This window comes from Lithobates pipiens, unplaced genomic scaffold (genome assembly GCF_037356315.1).
Source record: "Lithobates pipiens isolate NorthernLeopardFrog02 unplaced genomic scaffold, aLitPip1_a1.2 Scaffold_3, whole genome shotgun sequence".
Taxonomy (NCBI): domain Eukaryota; kingdom Metazoa; phylum Chordata; class Amphibia; order Anura; family Ranidae; genus Lithobates; species Lithobates pipiens.
Genome location: NW_027507790.1, coordinates 131,365,578 through 131,378,321, shown reverse-complemented (window position 1 = coordinate 131,378,321; position 12,744 = coordinate 131,365,578). Strand labels below are relative to the sequence as shown.

The window sequence follows — 12,744 nt, the reverse complement described above, 5'->3', positions numbered from 1 at the left end:
CAAGGCCGGAACACTAGGACATTAGGTGAGGGCGTGCTTCCATGCTGAAGGGGCCCTGATCGTGGGTCTAGGGAGCCCTGCTCTCGGCTTGCCCTACCAGGTCCATTGCGTGCCGAGAAGATGGCCCTTTCCCCCCATTTTAGACTGTGGAAGACATTTACACTTCCCTCCTGTGAGACTCGTAACAATGTCATCCAAGGTAGCCCCAAACAGACAATTGCCTCCCAGTTCGCAGACCAACACTTAAGTTCCAATACATGTCTAAGCACCACTGCAGAAACAGAGAGATTAGCAACCAAGTGAACCACATCCAAGGAGGTACAGCATACAAACTGCAGCCCCCAGACTAACTGGTCCACCAATCTGCTCCCCCTCCAGGTATATCAGCTGAATCCTTAAAAGCTGGAGACTCCTCTACCAGAATCATGGTCGCCTTGCGCAACCTAGAGACAGGGGGATCCACTACTGGTGGAACAGTCCACTCTTCAAGGAGGGACCCCACAAGGGGTACCACACAGCAAAGCAAATATTCCAAAATAGGAGGGAGAAGGGAACGTTTTGCTGTGTGAGATTATGAGTTTATGGGTGCCAAGGGGACCGGAACCTCTGCCATAGCCACAGCTGCATCCTCCATCTTTAAAGTTTCCTACACAGATGTAATAAGGGAGACAACCAGCACCTTCTTGTGCACCACTGCAGTTGTGGAAGAACAAGCTCACTAACTGACAGGACAGGGAGTGTGGCCACCAACCCCGCAAAGTGGGCCACATCCACGATGGCAGAGCCAGACATAGGATCAGTCGAGCCTAATGAGGCATGGGGGGGGTTTAGGCGCCGTTTACTAGCCTATATGCCCAAGCGCCACCTGTGAAAATCAAAAAAATCAAAAGAACACAGGGGGGCACCAGCTGAGATGTCCGCAGCCTTAGTCACAGGGGCATCAGCGAGGTCCCACACGGGGGGTGCTGACCCAGGCTTCTCACAAGGAGCACTGGCCGAGACCCCGCACTGGGGCACTTACTGATACCCTGCACAGGGAGCACCATTGGACCCTTAACAGAAGCACTGGCTGAGACCACGCACAGGGGGCACCTACGGATATCCCACACAGGGGGCACCACTGGACTCCTCGCAGGGGTACTGGCTGAGACCCCGCACAAGGGGCGCCTATAGAAACTCCACACAGGGGGCACCACTCAACCCCTCACAGAGGGCACTGGCTGAGACTCCGCACAGAGGGCGCCTACGGATGCCTCGCACAGGGGACACCACTGGGTCCTTCAAAGGGGGCACTGGCTGAGGCAAGCTCAGCCCCACTCCCTCACCACTGGATTTGACGTGTTCTTAATGTAAACTGTTATGCCCTGTGCACACGGTTGGGCATTCTGACAACAGAATCCATCGGATTTTTACCAACGGATTTTGTGCCAAACTTGTCTTGCAAACACACGGTCGGACAAAGCTGTCGGAAAATCCGATCGTTCAGAACATGGTGAGGTTCGTTGTGTACAACGGGACTACGTAGAGGCTAGTAGCCAATAGCTTTGGTCTCGTAATTTAATCTGAGCATGCGTGACACTTTGTCCGTCAGAATCCTCTACAAACGATTGGAAAAAGTCTGATCGGATTTTGTTGGAAAATTTTTGATCCAGCTCTTAAACGTTTTCCGTTGGGATTTCCGACGGAAAAAGTCAGATAGAGCCCACACACGATCGGATTTTCTGACAACATAATCCGATCGGACCTTTTCCGTCGGAAAATCTGACTGTGTGTACAGGACATTAGATTCAATTCAGTTATGTCGCAGGCTAGCTGGTAAATGAGGTAAGTTTGAAGAGAAACAGCAAAAACAACGGGGAACTCCCAGTCCAATTTGCTCTTTTAGGTGCTCAGGCTCAGTGTGGGATTGAGCCGGCAACTCTGTAGTCCATATAGCGATTTTAATAGTTGGTTACAACAAGTGACAAGCAAAACTTCTGACGCATTTTGGCAACAGCCTTAGTCATAGCTGGTAAATGAGCTGGGAATTTTTGGATGTTTTTGATGTGCGTTGCCCTTTCATGTGTTCTTGCTGCAAAGACTAGTATTAGATTGAAGTTGTTGCCATTTGTTTATGGATTGGTGCAGGCATGCACAGGATACCTTCAGCTGCCATTGTGCCCTTGCTGGGTGTCCCATGCATCCCTATACCATTAAGTATGATTGGCTCCCTCCAGGCACACCTGCCCTTAATCTCTTCAGCTGCTATATATGTGCTCCAATTTGGGAGACTCTCAAAATACATAGAGTTAGGACTGCAGTAAACTGGGGTGCCTTGACATGGCCACTGTGGCTTACACATATGTTTGCAAATGTGTGCTAGACATGTGCAGTTTATTTCATTCTGAATCAAAATTCTGACAAATTTTTCATTATTTCGAAATGTGGATGTATCCGAATTTCTGAATTACAATAGGAAGTTAAATGAAGTTAAACTAATCCGAAATAACTAAACTGAATTTGGCCGAAATTCTAACTGAACTCTAATCTAATTTTAATTGGATTCAGAATTGAATTCGAAAATGAGAATAGAATAAAATAGAATAGAAAATAAAAAAATGAAATAGAATTGGAAATAATCGAATAGAGTAAAACAGAACAGAATAGAAAATAAAAGAATAGAATAACATATAATAGAAAAGGAATAGAATATGAAAGAATAGGATAGAATAGAATATAATGGAAAATAAAATAATAGAAAAGAATAGAGTAAAACAGGATAGAATAGAAATTAAAATAATTAAAAAAAGAATACAATAGAGTAAAAAAGAACAAAATATAATAGAAATGAAAGGAATCAAATAAAATAACATAACATGGAATATAAAATAAAAGAATAGAATAGAAATGAATAGAACAGATAGAATATAAATATAATAATATTATACAATCTTCCTACATTGGAAGGAAATGGGCCCCCTTTCAGCCTATGCTTTTTTCTGCATTGTTCATGGGATCCTCCCGAAATTCAAATTGATATATAAAAGCAGAGCATGCCCTAAGAAGTTCATCAAAATAAGGCAACCGTGGCTGGACGTCTCGGAGGACTTCTGGGGGGATGTCTTCTCTTCACAGCTCTCTCAGTGAGTATTATGCTACTGTGATTGAGTGATCAATACTTGATATACGCCTTCACAAACGGATAGAGATTCCTTTAAATGTTTAAAAATCTACTGCCTGTGGGTTTCTGGAAATATACTGCGGTTGTGGGGTCGTGTGTGCTGAGAGTTTGAAAGAGAGTGTGTGTGTGAATGACGTTAGTTTCTGTTTTTTGGGGCATTTATGTTTTCTCCAGACTGCTTAAGTGTTCATTTATTCGCTGTCTGAATTAAGCTGCTTATTGCACTATACATATATGTAAGGACAGGTTGTACTTTTTTTGTTTTGTTTTCCTTTTTTTTATATAAAAATGAAAATAAACACCTTAAAAAAAAAAGAAATGAAAAGATTAGAATACAGTAAAACAGAATAGAATATAAAATAATGGAATAGATTAGAAAATGATAGAATAAAATTGAATAGAATAAAGTCAAACAGAACAAAATAGAATATGAAATAAAAGAATAAATTAAAATAGAATAGTAATTAAAGTAATATAATAGATTAGAACAGAAAAAAATAGAACAGAAAAATAATTAAAAAAGAAAGAATATAACCGTCTTCTGAAATTCAAATTTCAAATAAAATAAATTTGAATTCTAATCGAATAGATTAGAATATAATTGAAAAGAATAGAAAAAAGCAATAGCATAGAATAGACTACAATAAAATAAAATGAATATAACTATTTTCCGACATTCAGATTTTGAATAGAATACATTTGAATTGGAATAGAATAGATTAGAATAGAATAGAAAAGAATATAATAGGAAAGAAAAAATAGAATAGAATTAAAAAGAATAGAATACAATTAAATGAAATAGAAAGAATATAACCATCTTCTGAAATTCGAATTTGGAACAGAATACATTTGGATTTGAATAGAATCGATTAGAATAGAACACAAAATAAGATAATAGAAAAGAATAGAAAAAAAAAAACAATAGACTGGAATAAAATAGAATAAAATAGAAAGTATATAACCATCTTCCGAAATGTACATTTTGAATAGAATAAATTTGAATTCAAATAGAATAGATTAGAACAGAATAGAAAATAACAGAAAATAAGAGAATAGGATAGAATAGAAAAGAATAATAAATAAAAATAGAATAAAAAAACTAGAATAGCATAAAATAGAAGGAATATCACCGTCTTGCAAACTTCGAATTTTAAATAGAATAAATTCAAATTTGAATGCCAATTCAAATTGGATTTGGAAATAAATAAACAAAATTAATTTAACAAATTTAACTAAATAAAATGATTTACATAACAACTCAAAACAAAACACATTTTTTTTTTCGTTCTGCACATGTCTAATGTGTGTAACTAAACCCCTGAGAAGAGAGAATGCATTAAAGTAAAAAAAAAAAACATTAGCCTTTAGAACCACTTTCTTTGAACATATCACCTGGTCATAATCAGACAAACCCAAAACTTGGAAATGACGTGTCTTATTAGGACCCATTTCGATCTTGTGTAGTAGAACGCTTAGCTTTGTGTAGTAAAGAATTTTATGCACATTACCACAAAGCACAATAAAAAATGATGTAAAGTACAGTATGCTGCTGTGCCATTTATTTTGAATGGTACCCCAGAAACCTAGCTACAGCTCCGCAATACACATTTGTTGAAAACATTCTAATACAGCAGCCTTTAACTGCTGTAATATTTCAGACCTGTATACATACAGTATTATACGCACACACACAAGGGGTTATTTATGAAAGGCAAATTCACTTTGCACTGCAAGTGCACTTGGAAGTGCAGTCGCTCTAAATCTGAGGTGTAGATCTGAAATCAGGGGAAGCTCTGCTGATTTTATCATCCAATCATGTGCCAGCTAAAATGCTGTTTTTTATTCTCCTTGCATGTCCCCCTCAGATCTACAGTGACTGCACTTCCGAGTGTAAATGTGTGATTCACCATGAGCTGTGCATTGGCACTGCTTTGATCCCTCTGCCCTGCACTGCACAGCAGCTACTGCATTGTAATTCACCCTTAGAGGCTTCATTCTTCCTAATGCCCCGTACACCCGTTCCGATTTTCGGACATCAAAAGTCGCTTTCAGATAGATTGTTCGACAATCTGATCGTTAGTACGCAGCTTTCCACAGCCGATCACGACAGTCCGTCCAACCAAATCGGTCTTGTAAACTAGCGCTCGTAATGGAGAATTAACATTCATGACGTGGCAAATTAGGAAATCTCCAAATGCAGCGCACAATTCTATTCTTCTTTAATGGGATAATAATGAAGCTGCTTTGCTGGTGATACTGATGGAGTTACTGCAAACGAATTTTCAAAGGCTTTTTTTTTCAAGTGATATCAAGTATAATAATAATAATAATAATAATAATAATAATAATAGTGCAAAATAAAAAACGCAAAAAGAAAAGCGCGAATCAACACTCACCAAACTTCTACTAGCACGAAATTAGCAGAAGGAGCCCAAAGGGTGGCACTAAAGAGCTGAAAAAAACACGTAGTATGTCTAGTACATCACTACGTTCATAATTGTTGGCCAACATTTGTGTGACCGTATGTATGTATGAAAGACAAGTTGGAGCCAACAACCTTCGAACAAAATTCCCCGGTTTTGTTGTCGGAAAGTCCGATCGTGTGTACGGGCATATGTGTTGTAGAAAATTGGGAAATGCATATAGGGCTAAACCCTTAACTTCTATTTACCTTTTAGGACTGACCTAATGTAATATGATTGTCCATGATTATAAATTGCTGTACCCATTTAATGACCAGGCCATTTTTTGCAATACGGCACTGCATCGCTTTAATTGACAATTGTGCGGTCATGCGCTGCTGTACCCAAACAAAATTGATGTCCTTTTTTTACCACTAATAGAGATTTCTTTTGGTGGTATTTGATCACCTCTGCGGGTTTGTTTTTTTATAAAAAAAAAAATACAGACAATATTGAAACAAAAAACAATATTTTTTTACTTTTTGCTATAATAAATAAATAAATAAATATAAATATAATAAATATCCCCAAAAAAATATAAAAAACAAATTTCTTCATCAGTTTAGGCCAATATGTATTCTTTTACATATTTTTAGTACAAAAAAGTTTTAGCGGCTGCAAAATAGGGGATAGATTTATGGCATTTTTAGTATTATTTTTTTTTACTAGCAATGGCAGTGATCAGAGATTTTTAGCAGGACTGAGATATTGCTGTAGACAGATCAGACACTTTTGATACTTTTTTGGGACCATTGACATTTATACAGCGATCAGTGCTATTACTGTATAAAAATGACACTGGCAGGGAAGGGGTTAACACTAGTGGTGATCAAGGAGTTAAATGTGTTCCCTGGGATGTGTTTCTAACTGTGGGGGGGAGGGGACTGATTGAGAGTACAGAGAGATTGCTGTTCTTAATCACTAGGAACAGACGATCACTCTGTACTTCCCGGTCAGAATGGGGATCTATTTGTTTACATGGACAGATCCCTGTTCTGGCTCTCTGTGGAGCGATTGTGGGTGGCCAGCGGACATTAGGGCCACCGGCCACGTGCATCAGCTCCCCCGCCATGCAGCTTGCGTGCACCTGCCATAGCTGTAAAACAAACCGATGTACAGCTACGGCGATTTGCGGGAACGAGCCGACCTGCCGCAGTATAATGACGAAGGCTGGTCGGCAAGTGGGTATTGAAAGCCTGAACTTAACAAACTTGTTTTTTTTTCTTCTTTTAAATAAGTAAACCTTGCAAATGTATAAGATATAATTGTCTAGCTGTTGACAACATTTTCTTTGCAGAAAGTAGATGAGGTGAAATGCATGCCATAACTTTGCATAGCTTCCACTTAAACCCCTCGTAAACTTTTGTTACCTTGCATCGATGAAGTATTTTCCTAGCAGAGTCAAGCATATGCTCTTGAACTTCGAGCTCTTCTGCAGCATTAAACTGTTTGATGAATTCCTCGGTGACTTCCAAGGGGCTTCTAAATGAAGATCACAAAGAATGCAGTGATTTGAAATGTCATTTACTTACATGAAACACAATCCTCTATTGAATCATCAAATGAAGAAAAAAAGAAAAAAGGAACAATATGCCTCGGCAATAAAGATGTAAAGCAAAAGTCTTTTTTTTTTCTTTATCATATGTAACATTAGAAGACGACAAAGGTTCTTTATAATTAAATTTTTCAAAAGGTTTTTCTTTTCTCCAGATAGATAGATAGATATACATACAATTTTGTAGACACTGACACACTTGCAATAACATAAAATAGATGGATAGGCACAAAAGTAAGACAGACGTAGATAGATCATATACAGAAATAGAGACAGATACGATAGATAGATAGATAGATAGATAGATAGATAGATAGATAGATAGATAGATAGATAGATAGATAGATAAGATAGATTAGCTATTAAATATATAGAAATATAAATAGAATGATTGATAGATTCATTCATAAATTCATTAAGCAATGACACTTTATTTAATATACTATATTTTCAGCACTCTTTGCTTTGTATGTCTTTACCATACATCAGTTTACCAATAAACAGTTGCATTTTTATCTCTTATTTTTATCTTTTATGTCTGATTTATGTTAATTGCTTACCCGTGACTAGAGAATTTTTCTCCATGGCTTTCTTCATTTCTCTCTAAAAGTATTTTTTGGAGTTCTTGATGATATTTAGTTGATAAAATTCCAAATTTCTGTACCACTGGTATTTTGACAATCGGCATTTTTCTCTGATTCCAAAGCCAAAAAAATAAATAATAAAAGAAATATAAGTACAGTATAATAGAAAATGTAACATTAATATAACATGACATATTAGAGAATGACCTTTAAGCGGAGCTCCATCCAAAAAGGGAAGCTCCGCTTATCTGCCTCCTCCGCTGCCACATTTGGCACCTTTTGGGGGGGGGGCTGAGTTTGCCGCTCCCACTTTTCCGTGGCAAACTCAGCCCGAAGTTCGTCCCCCCTCCTCTTTCCCCCGTAGCCAGCCCATTCACAGATCGCAGTGCGTTTCATAGAAGGGAACTGGCTGTGAAGCCGAAAGGCTTCACTGCCAGTTTATCTTAGGCCCCATTCACACCTGAGCATTTTGTAGCTTGGAGCCTGAAACTACAAAATGCTGGAGGGGAAAAAAATCTATTATTCTCAATGGAGATGTGTTCATATCTCCACTCCAAGTCGCCTGAAGCCGAACGCCTAAAGCTCAAACAAGCTCTGGACCCTTTTTTTGTCACTCGAATCAGGCATATTTGGGCATTTTTCTTCTTTTTACATTGGTGACCTTTTGCCCTGTACAAATTTGCGGTAAAAAAACGTTGCAAAAATGCCATTGCGTGATTTTCTGCCTGAAAACGCTATGCTCAGGTGTGAATGGGGCCTTAGTGGAGATGGCGGTGGCAGCACCCAATAGCCGATTCAAAAATCGGCTTGGGCACATTTATGAATGAATTCTAGCTCTTTGGCCTCTCAAAAAAGAACATACTCATAAAATATGGCAGCCATGGTTAAAATGGGCTAGTCCCCAAAACATTGCACGAGTTCTTTGTTCCTAGATAACTTGAATTAAAAACGTACTTAACCCGCTCTAATATTTTAATCTTTGTTTTGTATCTATTAAATGACAGGTTACTATTACTGTCCCGAACACAGTTTAGCACCCATAGGGGTGTTCGGGAATATATTTAGGTTCATCATCTTTGAATTACTTAAATTGGCAGTATATAAATATATGAAGATAATATTTATTTTTTATTATTTTTGGATACTATTATCTATGTATCTAAATACTGTAACTGATCTGTTATTTAGTCATAATTTCTGTCATTTGTCTTGATAAAAATTTAAACTTTAATAAAAACTATTGATTAAAAAAAATCGGCTTGGGCGAAGACACCACTGGATTCTTGGATAGGCAAGTGTCCTAATATCAAAAGTCAGCAGCTACAGTATTTGTAGCTGCTGACTTAAATTTTTTCTGCCTGGAGCTCCTCTTTAAAAGAACACCTGCCATGAGAAAAATCTGAAGGCTGCTATTGCAGAATTCTACTTCTGATTATGCCGAACGCCTGTCTATAATGTTGATGCTCTAGCTTCAATACATCAACAAACTGGCCTGGAACCAGTAAGCAGATTATCACTTCTGAGGCCGCGTACACACGCGGGGACTGTTCGGCCAACTTTGTCCGTCAAACAGTTTCGGCAAACAGTCCGCTCAAAATTAGCATGGACGGACATGGCCACACACGACGTACGAACAGTTTGCTGAAACCGTGCGCGATGACGTGAACGGCACGTACGACGGGACGAAAAATACGACGTCCTATACACTGCATTATAACTTTCGGCGTGTAAATCCTTTCTGAGCATGCGCGGAACTTAGTTTGTCGAACAAGCCTACACACGAGGGAACTGTTCGCTGAAACAAGGTTTCAGCGGACAGTTTTTCGGAAATTCCGAAAAACCTTGTTCAGCGGACTGTTCGCTGAAACTGTCCGCTGAACGCCCACACACGGGCGGACTGTCCGCCGAAACACTTTTTAGCGGACAAAGTTGGCCGAACAGTCCCCGCGTGTGTACGCGGCCTGACTCTGTCTTATCAGACTTGAATATTTGTTCCAGGTTAAAGACTCAGCAAGCTTGAAAATAAGGAGTCAACTAATGTTTTTAGGAGGTGAGCAATAGCAGCCCCTTTTTTTCTCTAATTACATGTTTACTTAAAAAAAAAAATGAAGTGCCTTCAGAAACCAGCACTTCCAGAAATGTTAATCTCCTGGTCCCCTGCAGTGCTTTTTCTTTAAATCAAATATTTTTTATTGATACTTTTTATAAGAGCAGTAAACACAATACACACTCAACCCATGTACATAGTGGTCTAATCATAGTGGGCAATAAGAATAATACCAAAATAAACAATGATGTAAGAAACATAGTATGATGTCATTTAAAATGTTTTAAACACACAGGATTAAGATCATCAATCCATGAATTCAAAATGAATATGAGATATTCTGGGCATGGGCTAAGACACTAACAACTAACATCTCACTTGTACACTTTCTGGTGCAATGAAACCGTAATCATGCCTAAGGTCCAACTTCCTCTGATCGATATCTTAAAAGATAAATATTTAACAGCTCCACCACACATAAGAAAAACATGACATTAGAGGACGGTACATCAGAACAAATTATTCTGTGCTCCTCCAGGCTATTGTAATAGTCTATTTAAAATAAGAGATGTGGGGGCCAAGCCTGGGACAGATAACCACATGTCCCATACCTTTTCAAATTTTGACAAGCAGTTTCTATGTAAAAATGCAAGTTTTTCTCTGGATAAGGCAGTCACAAAAAGAAAACGTAAATAATTATTTTTTTAAATCCTGCCCTTTAATCGCTTCAGCCATGGAAGTATTTACCCCCTTCCTGACCAGAGCACTTTTTATGATTTGCCACTGCGCCGCTTTAACTGGCAATTGCGCGGTCATGCGACACGGCTCCCAAAAAATAATGACGTCCTTTTTTTCCCACAAATACAGCTTTCATTTGGTGGTATTTTATCACCCCTGCAGTTTTTATTTTTTGTGCTATAAATAAAAAAGGAGCGACAATTTTGAAAAAAACGCATTATTTTTTACATTTTGCTATAATAAATATCCCCCAAAAATATATTTTAAAAAATATTATTATTATTATTAATAAAAAAAATTCCTCAGTTTAGGCCGATACGTATTCTTCTACATATTTTTCGTAAAAAAAAATCGCAATAAGCAATTATTGATTGGTTTGCTCAAAAGTTATAGCCTTTACAAAATAGGGAATAGTTTTATGGCATTTTTATTAATAATTTTTTTACTAGTAATGGCGGCGATCAGGGATTTTTATCATGACTGCAACATTATGGCGGACACATCGGACATTTTTGACACATTTTTGGGACCATTGTCATTTATATAGCAATCAGTGCTATACAAATGCACTGATTCCTATGTAAATGACACTGGCATTGAAGGGGTTAACCCCTAGGGGGCAGTGTATGGGTTAAGTGTGTCCTGGGGAGTGTTTCTAACTGTGGGGGGGCATGGCTACATGTGACACGTCACTGATCTCTGCTCCCGATCACAGGGAGCAGAGATCAGTGACAATGTCACTATGCAGAACGAGAAGATGCTTGTTTATATTAGCATACCCCCTTTTTCCTCACCATGAGATGATCATGGGTATCCCTGCGGCAATCGAGTCCTGGGACCCAAAATCCGACTCACGGACCTTGCCGCGGGCTGCGCGCGCCCACAGGCCACCTCTTAAAGGGCCACATACAGGTACTTTAGTTTGCCTGTACAAGCTCTTCTGTCAAAGTATATATCGGCGTGAGGCGGTTAGCAAAAAAAATACAAAAAAGGTCTTTAAGTGCACTGTGTTTGAACGCCGGACACAGTGCACTATGGGAAGCGCCATGTCTGTGCAATCACAAGATTGCAGACGTGGCGCTTCATTTGCGGGCTTTTATTCCACCTTGCGGCGCTTTTCCAAAGCGCCAAGTAGCTTCCGCCCAGTACTCATAGTGTCTATTACTACCGCCGGGTGGTTTGACATCTGAGTTAGATGTCACCTCCTGTTTTCTCTCTCCCATTGTGCCCAGGAGAGAGAAAACCAAAAGTATGAGGAATGGACTCCCCCATCGCTGCTGCCAGTGGAAGAAGACACTGCAGGACAGGACAACACAGCAAGGTAAGTACCACTATGCTCCCACGGAGAAGAAGGTGGGGGTTCGATGTGACACAGGCTGGCTGCATTTGATGTGACACAGGCTGGCTGTATTTGGCTGGACACAGGCAAGCCTGCATTTGATGTGACACAGGCTGGCTGCATTTGGTGGGACACAGGCAAGGCTGCATTTGGTGGGACACAGGCAAGGCTGCATTTGGTGGGACACAGGCAAGGCTGCATTTGATGTGACACAGGCTGGCTGCATTTGGTGGGACACAGGCAAGGCTGCATTTGGTGGGACACAGGCAAGGCTGCATTTGGTGGGAGACAGGCAAGGCTGCATTTGGTGGGAGACAGGCAAGGCTGCATTTGGTGGGATACAGGCTAGGCTGCATTTGGTGGGACATAGGCAAGGCTGCATTTGGTGGGTCACAGGCAAGGCTGCATTTGGTGGGACACAGGCAAGGCTGCATTTGATGGGACACAGGCAAGGCTGCATTTGGTGGGACAAAGGCTGGCTGCATTTGGTGCCACACAGGCTGGCTGCATTTGGTGGGTCACAGGCAAGGCTGCATTTGATTACAAACAGGAAAGGCTGCATTTGGTGAGACACATGCTGGCTGCATTTGATGTGACACAGGCAAGGCTGCATTTGATGTGATGCAGGCTAGGCTGCATTTGGTGGGACAAAGGCTGGCTGCATTTGGTGGGACACAGGCTGGCTGCATTCGGTGGGACACAGGCTGGCTGCATTTGGTTGGACAAAGGCAATGTTGAATTTGATGTGACACATGCTAGGCTGCATTTGGTGAGACACAGACTGCATTTTATGGCACACAGGCTGGCTGCACTTTATGGGACACAGGCAGGCTGCATTTGGTGGGACACAGGCTGCATT

The 12,744-nt window shown here is 39.9% G+C and overlaps 1 protein-coding gene across 1 annotated transcript in view; it reads right to left on the bottom strand.

Annotated features, from left to right (window-relative positions):
• Positions 1–12,744, bottom strand: part of TMEM232 (transmembrane protein 232) — a 323,216-nt gene that overhangs the window by 256,191 nt on the left and 54,281 nt on the right. The window contains exons 2-3 of the mRNA XM_077462299.1: positions 7,738–7,871; positions 6,993–7,104 (exon numbers count right to left, since the gene is read on the bottom strand). Of these exons, the coding sequence (XP_077318425.1) occupies positions 6,993–7,104; positions 7,738–7,865 (240 nt within the window). The 5' untranslated portion in view covers positions 7,866–7,871. The remainder of the gene's footprint in view (positions 1–6,992; positions 7,105–7,737; positions 7,872–12,744) is intronic.